This window comes from Venturia canescens, chromosome 5 (genome assembly GCF_019457755.1).
Source record: "Venturia canescens isolate UGA chromosome 5, ASM1945775v1, whole genome shotgun sequence".
Classification (NCBI taxonomy): Eukaryota; Metazoa; Arthropoda; class Insecta; order Hymenoptera; family Ichneumonidae; genus Venturia; species Venturia canescens.
Window position 1 is genome coordinate 11709225 of NC_057425.1, and position 21823 is coordinate 11731047.

Here is a 21823-nt window from a genome sequence, read left to right on the forward strand (position 1 = left end):
CGAGTTTTTGAAAAAGTACACGCAATAACAATGAAGTATATAATGAAGGTTTGGGAAAAAATTCGAGGCGATTGTCTTACTAGTAATAAAGATTGAACGAAATTGGTAATGAGTACTCGTAAAACCTCACATTCGCTTATTTCTGCATTTTGTTTCTTCTTCGCTTGGCTCATTCCTGTCGCAGCCTTCTGTCGTTTTATTGATACTTTTTTCTTTATCCATTTCCCTTTGCGCTCTCCAATGCGATATTTTTTGCGTAAGAAACTTGAGTATTTTTGCTCTGGAATTTTGAATTAATAACTGACATTAATTTAGAGTGGTAATGCTTTGAATTGGGAAGTAAAAATCGAGACAGTTCAGACACCCATAAAATACGATCCTTCGGGCATGATTTACCTTGAGAGAAGGATTCCGAGGAAAATAAATAGGGATTGAAGGACGACGGAGAAAAGAGTGTCCCACTTCCGGTGCGGACGATAGAGCCTCTGCTATGGCAACGCGAGCTGCGGTATTACGGTGGATTGTTGCGTTTGATTTTTACCCAATTATAAATTAGATCGCAGGCATGATTCATGCCGCGTCGTATATGATTCTTGGTAAATCGTCTCTTTCGACGTCGCCGTTAATGTTGGATTGTGTTATCACGCCACAAGCGTCCGGGCGTTTAACAAGCGAGCGAGAAGAAGAAGAAGAAGAGAGAGAGAGAGCGAGATACTCGCTATTTGTATCGCATTTTAACGAACAACAATAAAAATGCATAATTATAGAGCTCGTAACAAAGCTGTATGGTCGTACGAGCGCGAACGAGAACGCGATTTATGCGATGAGATTTTGAGCTTTAAACTCTCGCGAGGCTACAGAAAATCAGAATGATAACGATTGTGCCAGAGCAGAATCGAAACTACCAATGTTATTTATCGCCCTCGAGGCGTTTTTCACTCTTTTATTATTATTTTTTTATTCTTTTATTCATGAACTCGCGGACCAGTGTGGGAGGTAGATAATTATTGTAACAGCGGAGGAAACACGAGAGAAGGGACTTTACTTCGCGGACTCGCTGCATGCGCGACTCGTTGCTACACTCCCGCGTTATTATAACTTTGGTGACGTTTTTCTTGCTACTTTTCATTTCCAATGACTATCCGCACACCGTCGGACCGACCTTTTTTCTTTCATGTGTGCGTTCCTCGACCATAATATCTCTACTCATAAGTACCAAATCGTAATAGACTCATTATTTCTGCTTGCCTTCTGTGTACCGTTACGCTCTGCGTTATGTATCGCGCGTAATGCCTCGCTAACTTCTTCGTCTTACTCTCCACATTTTCTCTTTCTTCCTCACTCACCAAATCACGTTGAAGCTCTTTCTCGTATTCGCTACTCCAAAACTCTCGCTCATTAGACCCTCGTTCTCTATATACCGAACTCCTCGGAATCTACAGTGTTATTTTGCGAGCCGTATGTCAACTCGCTTTCGGGCCCCGCACCTTGGAACGCTCCACTCATGTCAATGAGATTTCTTTTTTTATGAGGAAAACACGAATTTTTTATATTCTTATGAATTTTTCAAGGCCTTTTGTGTACACACTTGCAGCGAACGAAAAAACGTGATTTTCTTGATTTTTTTTTTTTACACAAGAAAATAAATGTTTATTGGAAAACTGTAAACGACATTCATCGAAAAATTTCTCAAAATGGCCCAACTCCAGCTGTATTCCAGTTGCACCTTTTTTTTAGCATCCAGTTGTGATGGACATGATAACTAAAAAACTATTGATCCGATCCACACCAAATTTGTACCACTCATTTATTATAACGCTAGCTCGGGCCTGGACGAAGGATTGGTAAAAATGTTGATTTTAAAAAAATGGCGACAGTTTTAACAAAAAATTCATTTTTTGAGGTCCTAAATTTTCGGTTTTTTTGTTACGACTTTTTTTCCAACAAAATACGAAATCCTTCGTCCAGGCTCTATAGCTATTATTATTATAAAAAAAAGTGGTATAAATTTGGTATGGATCGGGTTAATAGTTTTTTATTTAAAAAAAGACGATTCTGAGATAATCGCGTTTAAAGATTTTATGATATTTGGTGAGAATGTTCTTCAGACTATTCTTCTCGACTGGAACGCTGAAACTGCTGGAAATTCGGTAAATTTGTAGGCGAGTCGTATCGAAAACTCAACAGAACCGAATCGAAAATAAACAAATTGAAGGGCTGGAGAAATTTGAAGAAAAATTAAACGACATTTTTGCATCAGGATTCAGTGACTTTTTTGTCAACAGAATATTCTCCATTATTTGTGTGCCAAAAAACTGATTCGCCGGGACGAAATTTTCCGTTGCCACGTTCGCGAGCGTCTGGTCAGAGACTCAAGTAGCGAAGTTGGCATGATAAAGAGGAGCTCCCCCTGGCGTCGTCACGCATCGGACATTGTAGGCTCGCATCACGTACGCGTAAAATCGCACGCACGCGACACGATGCGAAGACGTTATATTTTAATAGGTGCGTGTTCCTTCTCGCAGACGATGATTTTATGAATGTTGAGGCGGCTAAAAACTCGCCAAAAATGGGTCTGTCTTTTTTTTTATTTCTCTCTCTCTCAAAATCGTTCTCGCTCCTGCGATTGAACTTTTGTCTCAGATCGCGGCGAGAGCGAACGCGCGATTGCCATTATCGGCGTAAGGTTTGTCAATCTGTCGGCAAGACGGAGAGCGAGCGATCCGCGATATTTTTCGAGGGTATACATTACATTTCGTATCTTTCTTTCTCCCTTAAGAGCGTCTCTCTCTCTCTCTCTCTCTCTCTCTCTCTTATTCTCGCTTCGCCGAACCGCGGTGGCTCATAACCTCGAGTTATCCAAGTTGCGCGCTGTGCATTTCGATCGAGCTTTCTCTCTCCGTCCCTCGTTCTTTCTCCTTCTCTTATTCTCCGCTCCCCGTGGTGTATGAATCCACTTAATATTTCTCGCGTATCGTGTATCGATGATAAAACGAGCCTTCGGCACGGAGCGTCGACGCAAGGGGCCTCAAATATGAATTTTATTAAAATAAAGAGAAAAAAATAAGGAGAAAATTATAATGAACGGAGACTTGTTCGAAGCGGAATAACAATCGTGATAGCCCAACAAAAGAAACGGTAGGCGAGTAACGAAATATTCGAAACAGCATCCATTTCGTATTTCATTGTCCGTTTCTCAGGTTCGCCACAATCCACGGATTTGAATAAACCCAATAAAACGTATAATCGCATCGTTACGAGCTCCTGAGGAACAAAACTCCCTCCCAAATTCGCCCCAATAACACTTCATTTTTCCGGTATTTCATGCGTCAACGGACTCGACATTTGCGAAAATCTTTGCCTCGTCGCACCTCTTCGGAATCCGGTCCGTGTGCCAGCCCCGATCGCATTTCTCGCTTTGATTGGTGAAACTGAAATGACGGCACGTGGTTCGCGAAGAACGCACAGCCTCTCGAGCTCGAAGAAGGGATGCATTCCTCCCCAAGCTTCACTCCCCTTCAACGTATATTTATTATGTGCTCGAGTAGCTCGACAAGTTCGTCCCCTGTGTACATTCACGCGGTACGTATTCTATGAGCTCAACGCTCGACGCGTGCATCTGCTCACTTCTCGTCCTTCCAACTTCCTCCCTTCGCTCTATCCGAGCTCTATCTTTGCCTGATTTTTTCCTCCTTCGTGTGTCCGCGTGTTTTTCAATTCCCGTTCACTCCTCCTATCATTCTTTTCTTCGTGAATTTGTCTCTTTCCATCGGTGCCCTTTCTTCGTCTACCAAATGAGCAACAATGCCTCGAGGGGGCACATTAAGAGTGCGTTAAGGGAGGAGCACTCGAGCACGTTATATAGGTATACTTGTTCGTACATATACGAGAATGCACGATGCGAAGCTTATCTGGGCCGCTTTTTTCTCGAGTATATTATTGGGGTAGGAGCCCTCCTCCTCCCCTTCTCATTTGCCCTTTTGCCACACCCTTGTCCCCTTCTATCTCTTGCCTTGCTTCCAGCTTCCGGTTGTAACGCGAGCCGTGTTCGCCACCGGCAGCAGCAGCGGCTCCGGGCCTCCTCCTCTTGGGCTCCGTCTCGTTTTTTCCTCACTCAACGTCTCTGTGTCTCTATAGAGAAAAAGAAGGTATATTGAGCAACCAAAAACCACTGCGGCAAGGGCTCCCTCGCACTGCTTTATGAATGAAGATTCATCGCACAAGCAGGCTTCGGGCGTGGAGAAGCAGAAAAAATACGACGAAGCTGCTCCTCCGTCGCGCGTACGAAAACTCGGTTTTTCGCTTTCATTTTCAAAGTTTTAGAAAATTTCGATTTTTTTTTCATCTCCGTTGACGCGGGATGAAAACACTCCCAAACGCTCCTCGCACCCGCGGTCCGCTGCTATTTTTCCTTCATCTTATCTGGCCGCGACTAGATATGGAAAATGAAATTTCGTCTCGTGTACCCCAAGGAACACAAAAGGCTTCCTCGCGGCCTCTACGAAATGACGATACCACACGAACGCAAGCATGTGCCATCGGGACGTGTCGTGAGTGCCAAACGAGACGATGTGTTTTGTAAAGTGCGCTCGCCCGACGACGAGACGCGGAGAGAAAAGGAGAGAAAAAAGTGACGAGAAAGGAAGAAGACTCTTAGCTCGAGCCCAGTAGCAACCGCGTCTCCACATGTCCCTGTCTATGTCTATACCTATATTTACGAACGTTATGAATGAAACGAACGGATGAATACAACCTGCGCCAAAAACGGAACCAACGCACCGCTCTTCTCCCCAACCTTTGCCTCTCTATTTTCCTGTGTATCGTAGATTCCTCGCTCTTTATTTCCTTCCACTCTCGCATCTTTCATTTCTCCTCCTCCCACCTTAATCCTCAATCATATATTTACCTGAGTTGGGGGTCGTATGATGTTTCTCGAGCTACCGTACCCTCGACAATTCTCCTCGAAGCCCCCCTGCGTGTACATTTTATTTTATGTACACAGAGCAACTCGCCCCAACGATTTTCAAATTTTCTACCCTCTCCTTCAAACTTTGAGAACAATTTTAGACTATTTTCGACTCCTCAAAGCACGACCCTTTCTTCGATCACGAAAAGAGCGAAAAAGTTCCGTTGCGTTTTTGAATCGCGAGTGTGACGCGCACGATCTTTCTCAAAAATCTCAAAGATTTTGGCGAATCTTTATATCCGGAGTTTTGAGACACTTTTTTCAATCTCGAATCGAAGAACTTGATTGAGCACATTCGACTCCACGATTTCATTCGATAACTTCACATCGCCGGAGTTTTTCTATCCCTTTTGAATCATCTGGAAGAATAAACGAATGTCCCAGCAACGGAACCGGAGCAACTGGCAAGATTGGAGATTTTTCCTCCCCCGAATGTTCAGAGATCGTTCGGCCTAGCCCAACGCGGAAGGATATTCTTGTTCGATCATTCATCGAGAATACTTTTCGTACGTATACCCCCATCGAGAAGTGCGATGCGAGCACTCAAACTTCTCGCTCTCCCGAAGAGCTCGATTGTGATGAATTTTTCAGAGGCTTCATCCGATCTTCCTGTACTATTGAATTTCTATTGTCTGGCACGTGCTGCTGCGCGTCTTGGAAAAAGGAATATCTCCGTTTTTCCCCTTTCATCAGAAGCAGTAGACGCGCACGCGGTCAAATTAATTCGTAGTGTTTTTTTTCTCATTCACGCACGCGCTTGGGAACAAAAATTTGTAGATTTTCGAAATTCAAGTAACACAAAAATACTCTACGCCCAATTCAATCGTTATTTTCCACAAAGCTTATAGTTTCGTGATTAAATTTTCCACCATCTTCCACATTTTATGTTAATTTAATGGACTTTGCCTCTTTTAAATGCTCTTTTTGAAGTATCCTCTCCGCTGTGAAATTTCTCCGAAGTCTATACGGCACGGTGGGCTCGGGGGGCAGATCGCGAGACTCGTTGCCTGCCGGAGTTGGTCTCGTCGGGGCAAAAGTAAAAGAAAGACGCGTCTATAACAACGCAGAAAAGAGGAGAGCGCGAGAGAGGCCGAGGGGAAAATAAGGGGAAGGAGAAAGAGAGAAAATCATGAGGCGCACGAGGCGACGAAGGGAGGTGAGCACTTCCGGTCCTCCGTGTGTATCACGTGCGAGAGCCACCGTACGGGGACTCGAGGCTCTCTTTCGTCCCTTGCCTCTTCTCGTCCTTCATTTTTCTCTCTCTCTCTCTCTCTCTCTCTCTCTTTCTGTCTCACTCACTCACTCGGCTCCCTCTCCTCCCCCACGGGGACTCCGCTGCATCCGGTTCCCTTAGACGAGGAACTTTGTCCTTTCTCACTCGCACTCGAGCGCGACGTGATCCTTCAGGCACGGAAAAAAAACGAGCCAGAAAAAGTAGGCTAGGCCCAGCGCGACGCACGAGAGAGAGAGAGAGAGAGTGTGCGTGGGTGAACCACGGGCACGTATGTCTGTCCGATTCGCCCGTGAACAATCAACGGCCGTCACGCTTTTGATTATTAAATCGAACAGGACATTTTTCTGTCGTGCCATTCGGCCAATATTCATTTTTTTTCGATTCGTTTGTTCGAAGCCTTTGGAACTTCGAAGGATCCGGAGAAGGGGGGGGGGGGGGGGGCGAGAAAAAGGAGGAAAAATTGTCAGAAATTAAGGAAGATCATGCGATACTCGTGATTCAAAAAAGCGACTAAACTTTTTTGCTCTTTTCGTCATCAAAGAAACTATTAATTCTCGCAATTAATTATGCGTAACTTATTTTTTGAGATTGATCAATTTTTAATATTATGACAGCGGTTTGAATACTTTCGTTGTTAAACCGTCAAGCAAAATGTGACAAGAGCCATTTTCTATATCTATGTGCGTACGCATATCTAGGTTTTAAACCAGCTGGCTCGTGGTGTTGTCAAACCTTGCACCGTTTGTGTCGTCATTGCTCGTTAACCTCAAATAAGAGTTTTTCTTTTTCCATTCCCAAGTGATTTTCACCGCGGTAACAAGGCTTCCTCAAGACATCATTGGTATCTAAAAACATTATTTTTCTTATTCTTTTCTTATTCCGCAGGCTGTGCGTATTTCCAGCAATTTTCGATTTCCACGAGATCCGCGTGAACTTGCCTAGCTGAAAATTTCATCGCCGCGCGCATCCGTGCGGATTCCAAGTTTCTTGTCTTCAATTTTTTTTCGTTTTTTTTTCGTTTTTTTTTTCGTTTCCGTACCGAGCATCAATGAAAAATGATATTCCTCGTGGTTCTCGTTCTCCCGCGTAAGGACGAAGGAAGCGTTAAAAACGTTTGTTGTGAAACGATCGATACGGATCGATGATCAATAAAGCAAAGTTTCGATACAACCTGCCAAATCGTTTTTTTCGACGGTTAAGAACCGAGCGCGCAATTGTCGAGGCAGCAAAAAAGCAATGGAAAAAGAAATATGAAAGAGGAAATCTTTTCACCGGAAGATTTTTCCGGGCGATATAACATCCCAGCGGGGCAAAGTGCCGACCCGGCGTGTCTACATGTGTCCGCGTGTTTGCAACCCTCAACACTAATTCCTCGCACACACTCGTACATGCCGGTGTGTGCGTATACATTAGTATGGTGGAAGGTTCGCCGGCGAGCGAGATGCGGCATCGGGCCGGAAATCCCCCGGAGAAAACTCATCCTCTCTCGTGCTTTCTCTCTACAACAGCAATTTATACATCCATCTGTATATTTATGTATATGCGTGGGCTCTTTAAGGGTAGGGAAAATTGTGATGCTGCTGACGCTCGTACGGAGCGTACGAGACGTGGGAAAAATGCGTTTACGCTCATGTTCACCACTAATTCCTACGTTTCTCGCAATGAAAACACGCAACGAAGACTTCAATGCACGGGCGTACATGCTTCTCGCATATATACAGAAAACGATTTCCACTCATACTCAGTCTCCTCGCTATACAGACGCGCGTCTACGTCCACGGCAGCAGGTGGTTGAGCCTTCCGAGGGACGTGCCACCCTCTGCTCTCTCCTTTCCACTCGAGCCATTCTCTCGTCCTTCGATTCGATCGCGTTTTATTAAAAAACCCAACGATATTCACTCCGCACTTTCGTATCCTCTGATGTTCACTGTGTATCGAACGTGTGCTGGGAATATTCCAGAGGTCAAAGGCGGTGGAGCTGTGCTCAATCGTGGACGAGTCGTCGATGGGGGAATTCTTGGGGAATCGCGACGATTTTGGGTTTCAGTGACTTCCCACGATTTTACGCTCAAGTTTGCAACGCTCGGAGCCGACCGAAATGATGAAAAAAGCCTCCAGTAATTCCGGTTATTCTCCAATTTCGTTCCCTGGCGAATTTTCAATTCTCGTAGCTTTTCAAGCTGCACCGATGCGATCCGTGAAATAAACAAATCGGTGAATCCCAAATGTTTTTTCCTTCTTTCGTTGGACTCGAGCGTTGCAAACTTCAGCATCGTACAATTTTTCCAACCCCACGATATTTTCAACTAAGAACCAACGGAATAAAATCTCCTGAAATTTCATCGCTGCTGCCAAGTTAATTCTGCAATCGATTGAATAAAACGTCTCCAAAGTTTCAATATTTATCACTTTTTCGTTGAAGCTGATCCGCATTGTTTATTTATTATTAACGGAACCGCAAAAACCTTCATCAATCATTTAACACGAGACGAGAATAATTGAAATCGGAAATTTAATGCATTTTCTCATCCCGGCTCACGACTTATTCATAAAACTGTCGATACCGATGGGCTTAGAGATCGATAAGGAACGGGAGAGAAAGAAACATTTGCTCGTCAAAAATATACATGATCGCTGTGCAACACTCTCTTTGAGGTGCAAATTTGCACTTGGACTTTTCAAAGCGTTTTTATTTCATCCACGATTCCTTACTAATCGATAACAGTTGTTAAAAAAAATGGAAAAATCAAGTTTTGTCATAGAAAAATGGGCGATAAAGAAATGAATTTTGCATCGGTGCGTGATCTCTACGGGTTAAAAATTCTTCAATTAGTCACGAGTTAGATTTTTATCGAGGCAGTATGAAAAAAATGAGCCCCAAGCTCGTTTATTAAACGGGGAATCTCCAAATTGTAATCTCGAGATTGTTACATATTATCGAGTCCACAAACAGCGGACAGAAAAAACAGCAGAGTAATCTAGACCTCGCCGGAAATATTGGTGAAATTATCAAAAGATGATGATCACGATTGCAATGTCAATGCGTTTTTCTATTTTATTATTTGTATTTTAAAAAATTAAATTTTTCTTATTTAGTTATTTATTAAAATTATTTAAAATAAATTGTAAATAATTTTTTTAATTTCAATGAAAAATCGATCGATCGATCGATTAAGCACGTTTGCGTACAACAGTTTTTTCTGATCCCCGTTCGCTACGGTTGAGCACTAAAGCGATGGAAAAATTGGACATTCGTGTAAAAAAAACAAGAGTCTCTGCGATATTGTCTATGGCTCAGGCTCGCGAAGATAATAAGATCTCAACGAGGAGTTGCACACGAACACGAGAGAGCGGATCGCACCCCCACTCGGTCTAAACTTCGTAATAGCCATTGCATACGGGACGCTTTGATCCTAAGCAAGAGTACGAGTGGATTGTCCAAGAGAGAGGATTGAGAGGGAGGGAGGGAGAGAAAAAGGCGACAGTCGTATCGTAACTGGTCAGCAAAGAAATGTGCGCTCGCTTCGGATGTTCGATGATACGGGGAAAGTGGTAGCAAGCCGAAGCGAAAAATCTATGGAAAGGGAAGTGCGCCGCACATGTGCGTGATATTTAGCAGCGTAAAAGGGCATCCACGCTGCTAAACTCCGCATCCTCAGTAACGAGAATTTGCGCCTTTTTAACTCCGACGAAACCACCGATGAGTAAATTCATTCGCTCTCTCCCTCTCTCGTTTCTCCCTCTCCTTTATCTCTCTCTTTTGCCGCGCGTTCGCGGGGCTGAAGTTCCTCGCGGTGGTGGTGGTGGTCGGCAGGAGCCTGGTGGGGGTAAGGGGGTCGACGAGACACGGCTCAAAAGCGCATAGACGAAGTAGCGTGCCCGTGCAACGCCCGGTGGAAGCGAAGAAGTAGTAGGCAAGCACCACGATCAGCCACTCTTTCTCTCTTTCTAAATTGCTCCCCCCTCTCCGCCCGGCAGAGCCTTTTATCCCTCTTGCTCTTGGAGTCCCTCTCTTTCCGCTGCTTTATCTCGCTCTCTCTCGCTCGCTCGCTCCTTCGCTCTTGGCTGTCTCTGGTGAGGCCCGAGAGCGGAAACGGTCCGCGGCACTGGCACAGTGACACGCGCGCGTTCACGTCAAGTGGAGACTGCTGTTGCGCCCGCTTCTTCGCTCAATCGCTACACGACTCTGCGCCTTCTTACGAATTTGCTTTTATTTACTGTTTACCTTTTAACCGTTGAAGCGCAAACGACCCCCCCCCCCCCCCTGCGTCGTCTCGTGGCATTTGGAGGAATAAACCGAGGCTCGCGAAGCCCGCAAAACAAAGTTTTAGTCTTTTTCGTTGCGGATTAAAGCGACGATGCGTTGACCGAGGATGGGGCGCTGTTGTGCTACCGATACAACTCCGTTCGTACCCCGCCCGCGATTAGCCCTTCTTCGTTTTCGATCGAAAGTGTGAAAAATCTCGTTGTGCTATGAGCCGGGGATAACGCGAGTGTTCTCGACCTTTGGAATACGCTTTTTTTGGTTTTTTTTTTTTTATTGTTTTTAAGAAGCCGATCCACGAACGGGGCTTTATCGTCATTTTTTGAAGTGTTTCTCGAGCGCATTCGGCTCGTTATTATTGTTCGATCCGACTGTGGCTTTTTCCCGTGGGATAATTTGACGGTGCTAAATTCGACGACGTGTAGGGATCGAAATTTAGGAAAGTGCCCCCTGAAAAGTATCGAGCTCCGTACAAAGTGTGATCTCGAAATTGTGTTTCAACGTGTCTCTACACCGAAGGATTAATCCTCGAGGAGCAGAGGCAGGAGAAACCTCTCGTGAAACTTGTGTTGTGTTTCGTCTCTTGTTCTCCCGGCGGAAGTCGCGGCGAAGAATAACCGGCGTGTGGCGCTGCGAACTAACGCAACCTCGAGTTCTCGAAGAGCACGAGATTCGGTGTGACTGAAATACAAAAGTGATAAAAAGTACAAGTGCGCGTCCGAGCGGAAGTGGCGTTTAAGTCAGTGGGAGCAGCTCACCCGGCGAGCTCTGAATATTGACTCTTTGAGGAGAAACTGATCATTGTTGGAGGCTCCGAAGAGGAGAGTGTTTCGGGCGTTCGAATAGCGACGTCACGGCGGGCGTCGCGGGCCTCGAGACATCGGGCTCTTCCCGTGTCACCGGTAATCCGATAATCGGTATTAACGATTTTTCAATCGCGACTTCCGCTCCAGGCAGCTCCGTGAATTTTCGTATCGGCTCTTCGTCATTATCGTCGTATTACGATAACGACGAAACAACGAAAGGTCCTAAAATTGCTACTACAACCAACACCGGAAAGCTCTCCCTCGCCACGGACAAATCGAGAAACAACGATTTCTCATTGAACAACGCCGACACCGATATCAATCAACGCGATAATAATCGCTCCGGCAGCTCCGCTCGCACTGACCATTTGTCCACGACCCTCAACCGCTCACCATCCTCGGAGATGGTTCTCGACATGCTCAATACACTCGTTTCCGCCCAAGAACCATTTTACGCGGATTATCCCTCGTATCATGAGACCGAAATTCTGACCAATTCTCACAATAATAGCCACAATAATCACAGTCAACAACAGCATCAAACACACCACCACCAACAAACGACGCAACAACAAGCGTTAAACAGAACTGTTATGCCTCCGGTTTCGTTAGACGCGACTACGCACACACCAGGTATTTCCGAAGCTCCATTTTCTCCGATTAATTTCAATGAAATTTCCATTTCGTTTTTTTTTTTTTTTTATACATACCTCAATTTTCCTACGACGCTGAAGTTTGCAACGAAATGAAGGAAAAAAAAGATTTGTGATTCATCGTTTTCTTGTGTCACGGAGCACTGATGTGGCTTGAAAAATGACGAATTGAAAATTGCAAGTTTACTGGAATTATTTGAGCTTTTTTACACCACTTCGTTGGACTCGAACGTTGCGAGCTTGAGCGTCACAATTTTCCTCGTAATTCGGCTTCGAAAGTAGCAGCTGGAAGGACGTCAGGTGACAATTGACTCAATGGAAATTTCGACACACTCTTTCACTCCCGAACCTGCGAAAAATTCTATTTCTGTGGGAATAATCTTAACGACTGCCCTGACACGCGCTCGTCACCTCGTCACTCCTTAAGCGAATACATGTTCTTTATAAAATTTGAACCATTCTCGCTCGCACGAGTTCGGAGTTCTGACTGGAACCAGTGATTTTCGGTTAATGGTAAAAAAAGATGTAAAAAATTTTTTAAAATACGCATTTCGAGACATGAGAAATAAATGTTTCTTTCGTTCATTCGAAAAATGAAGAAAAATCAGCCAATTATCTTAGAGGCATTGGCTCTAAAGAAAGGGATTTTTCAAAATACAATTTTCATGGGGAATCAATAGTTTCCGAATGATCGCAGTTTCATTTAACTTTGGAGAAATTTCGAAAAATCTTTCAAAAGTCTCGATTCAACGAACGATCGACAAACGAGTATTTTTTACACCCTCATTAGAGTTTGATCCGAGGTAAAATCGTTATATTACTTCCTACAGAATTGTCTGTTTCCAGAGCCAATCAGTCCTTCGTTTCATAATGAATAATTGATTGGCCGAGTTTTTTTATTACGATATCGAAAGCTTGGCGATGAATTTTTCACGCTCGGCACGTTGCTCACTCTTGTAAAAAGGAAAAATAAAAATAGTCTTGTCGAGCTCGAAACAAAGTATCACGTCTCGGCTCAAAGGTCATCGTCTCAGCCGTCGAACAATGTGCACCCGTTTTTTATTTTTTATATCACATTCGTAAATAGCGTTTACGAGAATACCGAACGAGTGAAAAACTCGATGGAAAACTGATTTAGGGCCGATGCGTTTTTGAGTTTATATTATCGAAAGGACAACGAATCTTTCGACAGTAACGCGGGTCCTAACCGTTGAAATTACGAGGCTGAAGTTTGCGACATCGGAGTCCAACGAAACGAAGGAAAAAAACAATTGTCACGCCAATTTTCAATTTCACGAAGTATCGGTTCAATTTGAAAACCTAAGAATAGCAAATTCCTCAGGAAACGAAATTGGGAGAATAACTGGAATTATCGTAGGTTTTTTTTTTTTCTTTCATCATTTCGTTGGACTCCAACATTGCAAACTTCAGTGTCACATTGAAATTCACTCGAATATTGTCCGAACGTCTGAATATTATCAAGCATCGTTGCTTTGCCTCAGAATTTTGACTGCAATTGAAAAGCCCGTGACGGGGTGTGTTCAGTAAATAATCGACAACGAGAATGTGAGAAAACTAAAGAAAACCTCCAACGAATCTCAATAAGATGAGAGTGAAAAATCGATCCCGCAAAGTTTCACGGTCCCGAGCATCTTAACGAAGATCATCACCTGGCAGAAGATAAAAAAATCTTCGAAAAAGCACTCAGTCATTGCCGAGTGAAAAAAGGCGCGTTGTTGAGGCAGGATAGGGAGCGACGTAAGAGGAGCTACCCCCTGAAAATTCTATTTCCGTACCACCGTGGGCAGCGCCTGAGGCGCGAGGCCCCGCGGCAGGAGTTAACAGGGGCGATTTTTTTGTGGCCAGTTGATTTTTTCCCTCCTCATTTCGTGGCTGCTCCGCGCAGTGTGTGTGGGTTGATGATTTTTTTCGTTGATCGATCCCCGAGCAGCAGCCGAACGTCTGCGGCGTCTCGGTTGTGCAGTCTCTCGGGTTTTCTCCTCGCGGAGGCGACAGCAGCTGTGCGAGAGCTCCGCGGACTCTGTCGCGTTTCTCTCTCGCTCGTCGCGCGGTCGGCGGCCGTTTCGTTCGGCTTGGCGCGTGCCGACCGCCGTGCCTCGATCGAGTGTAAGCGCGGGCGCGCTCTTGCCCAGGCACCGCGAGAATCACAAAAAACACAGCGCAACGCCTGCTCTCGAGGGAAAGAGGGCGCGAAGAGAGGCTAATAAAAAAGAGAGCGAGAGAGAAACGAGCTCGTTGACTCCTCTCTGACCGCCTTTGGCACCTGTTCTCCAGCTGATGTCCGCTCATGCTCCCTCAACCTCTGTAACACCGGCCCTCTGCTCCCTATTTTTGCTCGCCAGCTTTGCGCAACGCTCTCCAACCTTTTCCCCTCGTATTCCCAACTATTCGTACACCGACTCCAGTCAGTTGTAACCACGCCGTTGAATTGGAGTCGAGCCTCGCGTATTCCAACTTTAACGACCGGAGGTCACGATCGACTTGACAAATTCGTTCCAACTTCCCATTTCGCGAGTTCATTCATCTCCTGAGCATAGATTTTGAGAAAAGTCTTTAACAACGGCCAGTGAGCGCGGATCGTGATCAGGAAAAATGTCGAACTCAAAAGTCATTAACAGCTTGCTAGTTAATCTCAATAACGAGGAGTGTCAATGATGAAAAAGTTTGAAGAGTTGTTTGAACAAGATTACGTTGTCGTCGGTACCGTAACGACGATACACGAGCCTCGATTCGATGGAAAAGTTGTTCGATTGAAGAAGCTGTAATAATGTTTTTATCTGTTATTGCCAACAGAATAATTGAAGTAATCTAAACTCGTTACAATTGAATTATGAGAATATATCTTTTGACGATATTGTACCAACTTGTCCAGGCACGAATGTACAACAGCTGAATCCAGTGAGAAATGATTGATCGAAAATAATTTCGCCCACAATTCACATGCGCGATCCTCGATAATTCATTTTCGTAATGAAACGCGTTTTAATACGACTCGGAGCGGGGCTCCTCTTTTATTTCCCAAACTCAAAGTTTCACACATTAAAACCGGCTCGTTCGTCCATTTATATACCTCACATGCCGAATGGCTATATATAGATTATGGGACAAAAATGTAAAGGTGCGTACGAGACAAGCCGCGTATACGGGAGTGTGTTAGGGGGCGTGAGGGCCACTCGGGGCAAGCACTCCCACGCTCAGCGTCCATGAAATGGGGTGCGAGGTGCAGAAGCAACGACTCTTTCTCGTCAGCACGGACACGAGCAGCGGCAACAGCAGCAGTTCGAGGCTGCACTTCTCGCGCGCAGGTGCGTACATGCCTGTGAATGCGAGAAGCGTTACAGCTTCGTATATGCTTCTCGAACAAATGCGTGCGAGCCGTTGCTCACGCACACTCGAGCCTCTCCGAAGGGGCGCAAAATATAATGACGTCTATAGAAATATACACGCAAAAGTAAAATAACTAGAACTCGACACCGCATCATCCAAACTCGAGGGCCCTCCTTCTCCGATTGCTGTTTTTGCGTTTTTTTCGGCTCTTCATTAATTCCCACTCGGTCGAGAGATCCAGCGTTCTTTACCGACGTTTTCAATTCTCATGGTTTTACATCTTCATCAGAAATATTCGCGTTGTGCGATGACGCTGGAGTTTGCAACGTTCGTTGGAGGTCCAACGAAATGAAACAAGGTTCCAACTGTTCCAGTAATTCCTCAATTTTCTTCCCTGCCGAATTTACAATTCGATGTTTTTCAACAAGCTGCACCGATACTTTGGGAAATCAAATAATTGCGGCGAATCGCAAACCCCTTTTTTCGTTCTTCTCGTTGGACTCTCGGACGCTGCAAACTTCAGCGTCGCGCTGTACGAAATTTTTTATGAAACCGAATTTCGTTGTGTTCAACCCTCTCAGACCGAGGCCTACTTCACGTTGAAGGATAATTATTCATTACTTTAGCTCAAAATACTTTCTAGTTCACAAATCCATTGCGATATTTTAGTTTTTTCAGGAAAATTTACGAATTAATATATCACCTAATACCTTAAATACTCCATGTTAGCTTCCGTTTGAAGCGCCGACTTCGTATTGATGTTTCCATGGGTTAACGAGATGTATGATACAAAAGTCTAAATAATTAGAAATTGATCAAATTTGGTGATAATGTTCTTCAACATCAAGTGCGAAAACACGATTTTTTTTCATCATTTTCTTCTGTTTAGTTATCGAGTAATTACGCATTAAAGCAGATTTCTTATGCCCGGAATGTATACCTATATATATATGGAAATGCTATGCTTATACACGTGAACTTTAGTGATCAATTACTCGATAACGGTACAGAAGGAAAATCTTAAAAAATTTGTATCGTCAAATTTGGCACTAAAGAATATGTTCACCAAATTTTATAAAATTCTGATCATTTTGAAATTTTTTATGTTTTTAGCATGGTTTAGCATAGCAACATTGTGTAAGCCTGCTGTGCCAAATATCCTTAAGGCAGTTTATCTCTTGGTTTAGATGTTCCTATGATGCAATCTAACCTTGCTCGGATGGAACTAGGCAGTTAGAACCCCGAGCTCCCTGACTGATGCAGTTTTACGGAAGCGCGTGTTGCGCAAAACAACGTACGCTCCGAGAGGCTTAAAAAGTGCACAATATTTTATCCAGAAAATGGAGACTCGTTCAAAATTATTCGAAATATTCTTGAAGCCTGCACTCTGATCGAGAAAAATCTCCTGACAGCGCGAGGAATTAAGGTCCCCGATGGAATCTCTGGAAATTTGAGTTTTTGTGGAAAAGCTTGAAATACAAATATTTGAAGAAACTTGTCTAGTCCTTCCGCAAATGTCAGCGTTGAAAAATTCTCCTCCGAGAATCGCGTCCTTAAGAGAAAGCAATCGGACGCGCTTTGGAGAAATTCTTAAAAAACTGGCCGCACTCGAGGCTCAAGTTGGCGTCAAATGCCGCACGTGCATAATATTCGTCGCGCCTCCCTCCTCGCAAGCCGTCAGGCTGCCTGCAAGTTCGGGCAAGCGCTTTCGCGCTGTCCGCTAAATTATCAGCTGTGTCGTTGGGGAATTCATTCGCCCAGCAACGGTGCCGGAGAAGTTGGGGAGGGGGGAGACAGCAGGGAAGGCGAGCCGGTACAATTTAAAAGCCCCGCGATCAAATTTTCATCGCATAATTGAAAAGAAAGTTGGCAAAAAACGTGGTGCAGGTCGCGCATATGCTTGTCGCGGTGCGAGCACGCTTCCAATTATTCGCAACTGAGCGACTCGAGACTCGTCGTTTATTATGTTTTCTCTCTCGCTCGTATTCATTCGCTCCTCCGTCATATCGGGACGTTAATAAGTGCACTCGTTGCTCGCCGTGCGCAGATATTTTCCTTTCCGCGATTGGACTCGTGGCATTGAGTCGCGGCGATGAAACTCCTTCTCGCGCATTTTGTTCTCAGCTCCGGATAAGCCTTCGACTAATTTGATCAATGAAACAAACCGTTTCTCGTCTTCGCACACTTTTGTCAGTGTAAACAATCGATCGGTCAATATTTATCATGAAAATATCAAACAGACCTTGGAGATTTTAATCCGCCAAGTTTTTTTCGTCTAAAGTGAGAATTACGTACGAAAATAAAAGGCGGGTCGAAGCGCTCTGAGACGAGTTTTTTCAGGGGACCGAATGAGCTGCCGGGCGAGGAGCAACAGATGGAAAAGCGCGGGCTTCGCATCGTCCGGGTTTTCATGCGGATGTGTAGCGCGTACAATGGAGAGGAGGCTATCGACGAACGAGAGTTTTACCCCCAACAGTTTCACTCGCGCGTTTATATCTCCGTCTTTGTTACGCAAACCGCGAACTACAAACGGCTCGGGCGCGCGCACACACGCACACACACGCGCAATATATCGCCGGGGTGGTACGCGAGTGTTGGTATCGCGGAACGAAGAAAGGAAGTCCGCGTTATAGGCGGAGTCGAAACCGACCAATCGCGTCGATACAGGACGCCCACGATTTAACCCGCTCTTCTACGATCTCTCTGTGTCCCATCCGCATTAAAATTCACGATTAAACCTCATTCTGTTCATGAAAATTTACAATATTCCGTTTTTTTTTTTTTTCATTCGACGTTTTATCGTATGGGTTTCAGCAGAATTCCATTTTGTCGTTTCAAAAATACTCTTTTTTCTATATAAAAATCACGATTTTATCTCATGCTCGACGCTCCGTGACAAACGTACGTGATTCAAGGTTAAAAATTAAGAGTTTGCACTGACGACGGTCAAATTGGAGCAAACACGTTTTTTGCGAGCGAAATAACTCAGTTTTGGGGGAAAAAATCTAGGGGGTCTACCCTAATTAAACGGACGAAAAAAGACTATTTTCACGAATTTTTTTGGTCGGTATAAATTATAAATGTGGATATAAAAAGTGTTAGGCTTAAAAAATACACTGTTAAAATATGCAACAAAATTTTTTTATATATTGATTTTAACCATTTTTCGTACGGGAAAATAGAAGACAGGTCCAAAAAATGCGGGGGTGTGCGCTGTTGATAAAATCTCTGGAATGGATGATCGAAGAAACAAAATTGGTTTTAGATTAAACAGGCTACTATAGCGCATATTGTACGATTTTTTATTTTTTCAAAAATTACAAAATGACGGCCATTTTTCCGAAGATCACAAAAAGCACGTTTTTCGAAGAAAAAAAAAAAGAAAAAAAATAGTTCCACTCAAAATTCCAAAATTCGTATGATACGCGCTGCAGCTATAGTCATAAAAAACACGTGGTAAAATTTTCATAAGGATCGGTTCAATAGTTTCGGAGATTTTATCAACGAGCCGTCGAAAAACGTAATAATTTTTAAAACAAATGCAGGTACGCGGTAGCGCACTGAGCGTGCGTATTAGCGCGCTAAGTAAACGTCGCTCAAAAGTACACTTGGACTGCTCAGATCTTTATAAAATTTTAGTAGTATGTTACTTTTAAATATGTGTACTTTCGAAAAATGCAGTAAAAAAGTCGAGTAAAAAATGTTTGAGAATATTTATGCATTTGGAGCCGTTGAAACGAATGCTGGAGCGACACGAGCTCACTCCGGACCGATTTTTGTGATATTTCCATCGAAAATGATGAACGAATGGAGTGCCAATTTTATTTTGGAGTAATTCATTGCATTTTCGAATGAAAAATGATCGAATCACGAGATCAATTCAATGAGGTTCCATGCGAACCCCTTAAAAATGATGAATTTACCTATATAAATTGTGAAATAACTAATATCGATGAAATTTTTCGTTTTTTTTTATAGGCGGTTACAACCATTTGCGCAGTCCTGTGTGCCAAGACGAGCAGAGCCAGAGGGACGAGACGTCGCCACCCCCGCACAGCAACCACAATTCCCATGCACCGAATTCTCACTCGACGACACCGAGCACCAATCACAATAACAACAATAACAACAACGCGAGCAACGCGTACATACATTTACGGAACTTGAATCAGCTCAAAGCGGAATGTAAGTAAACGCACTTGAAAATACTTTGAGTTTTCTGAAAATTTTGTCTCGCATCCAAGCACCTAAAACAATATTTTTTCGTAAAAAAATCACGAAATTCAACTCCATACAAAGACTCAACTTTAACCAACGAAAAATTGATCATGGAAAAACCGATTTTCGAAAGCAAATTCACACTTGAATTTTCTCATCATGAAATACACTGAGAAAAAAAAATTCATTGGAACATCACGAGTTTAAACATAATAAAACGAATAAAATAGTTTTAGATCTGCAGATTAATTCTCTCCAAAAACAATGCATTCAAATAAAGAAAACTCTTCCAATATCACGAATTGCTATCGCATCAACCATTTTTTTTCTCGGTGTATCTTCATTGAAATAATCCGACCAAATTCTTGATAAATGAAAACACTAAAATTTATAATCCAATTGTTGTTCGAAGTTGAATAAAACGAATTTGTTTGTTTTTTGTTTAGCGAACTATCCGAGCCATCACATAACGGACCATTTGCAAAGCGGCGGTGGTGGTGGTGCTGGAATGACGGCTGGTGGCGATCTTGGTGGCAATGGTAGCAACGATAACGATTTGCGCGTTGGTGCTACGACGAACGACAGTTACATGACACCGGCCCATTATTCCGGTTACGACGACGCTTCCGATTATCACAGTATTCCGCAAGATCATCAAACGCCGAATCACTACAATCTCGACGGTTCGCCGGAGTTCTACAGCGCCAGTGGAATCCATCTCGAGCCGAAGTATCAACCACCGCCATTCAAGAATTATCCACGTGGTGAGTTCCCTCTGGAAGAACAAAATAAAATGAAAAATCGAAATTTTTACTGGACAGCTGATTTAATTGGGCTTTTTTGCTTCTCTCTCTCTCTCTCTCTCTCTCTCTCTGTCTCAAGGTCGTTATCACGAAAGCTACAACGAGACTGGTTACGCACAGTATGACACGACGAGTTTCCAAACTGTTCCGGGCAGCGGAACCGGAGCTGGGGCCGCCGGAGTCGGTGCCGACCAATGGGGCGTCGGCCCATTGGGCGAACATCTTTCTCATCATCCAGCATTTCTCGCTGGTCTTGGACCGCGCGATTCTTCCAATCCTCATCATCCTTCCTCCATCGGCAATAATCCGGACCAAAAACCACTTCTGCAGAGCGCTATGCTCGCTGGTTATACAGGTGAGCTTCCTCAAGGCTTTTCAAACCTTTGAACATTCGATAATTCAGTGCTTCAAACGAATTTTCAAGAGGCTGTGTGATGATCCAACTTGAGTCTGGAAAATATAATCGAATTTGAGAAAATTCTATTGTTCGTGTCGAAACAGTTTTACGATTATTCGAATTCTTTGCCTAAATACACGAAAATTTTGATATTTTATTGAGCCTTAACAATTTACACAAACACCACATTTATTTGTAATACAAAAACACAATTTTTGAAATTTTCTGAAATATTCACAAGCTTGAAGTGTTTTATTTTGTATTGTGAGAACAAAAATAGTGTAAATCCTGTCAAATGGAAGTTGCAAAACCATCCTTCCAACTTCTCAGAACTTTTCGAACCACTAGATTGGGAAAAAAAAAGAACGAAATTGAATTCTCACTATCAACCGTGTTCACTAATGAGCTCTGTAAAGTAAACGATTGATTAATCGTTTTCTTTATTTTTATTTTATCCTTTACTTTTTATGTATTGAATATAAAAAATTAAGAAAAAATAATTTTTTAATTTTCTTAATATTAAAAAGAGAACTAAATAAAAAAAAAAAAAAAAACTCCCATGAAAATAGGATTGAAAACATAAATTTGTTTGCAATTTCAGGCGGCGGTCCCTGTTTCACCGGATCCGGGCCAATCCAGTTGTGGCAATTTTTACTGGAGCTACTAACGGATAAATCGTGTCAGGGCTTTATATCGTGGACGGGTGATGGTTGGGAATTCAAGTTAACCGATCCCGACGAGGTAGCGCGTCGTTGGGGTGTACGTAAGAACAAGCCGAAGATGAACTACGAGAAGCTTAGCCGCGGTCTTCGTTACTACTACGACAAGAACATTATTCATAAAACAGCTGGAAAACGATACGTTTATCGCTTCGTTTGCGATTTGCAGAGTCTCTTAGGGTAAGCTTCGAGCATTTTAAATTCCCGTGCTTTGTTTTTCCCTTGATTTTAATATTATCCTATAAAAGTGGAACTTATGAATATCAAGATCGTTAACGGGTGATCAGGTTGAAAGAAAAAATCACTTAACGACGCATAATGCACGGTTGTCGTTGATTTATCTCGAGCTTTTCACAAGGATAAAACACGCCAAATTGTTTAATCGATTTATCCGGCAATGAGCCGTTAACCTTGA

The 21823-nt window shown here is 43.5% G+C and overlaps 1 protein-coding gene across 5 annotated transcripts in view; it reads left to right on the forward strand.

The window, feature by feature from the left end:
- The window catches only part of pnt (pointed), a 135553-nt gene that overhangs the window by 112594 nt on the left and 1136 nt on the right, over positions 1 to 21823 (forward strand). For all 5 annotated transcript variants that reach the window (XM_043419062.1, XM_043419061.1, XM_043419063.1 and 2 more), the window contains 4 exons: positions 19250 to 19456; positions 19936 to 20253; positions 20372 to 20647; positions 21291 to 21588. In XM_043419062.1, coding sequence (XP_043274997.1) covers positions 19250 to 19456; positions 19936 to 20253; positions 20372 to 20647; positions 21291 to 21588 — 1099 coding nt within the window. The remainder of the gene's footprint in view (positions 1 to 19249; positions 19457 to 19935; positions 20254 to 20371; positions 20648 to 21290; positions 21589 to 21823) is intronic.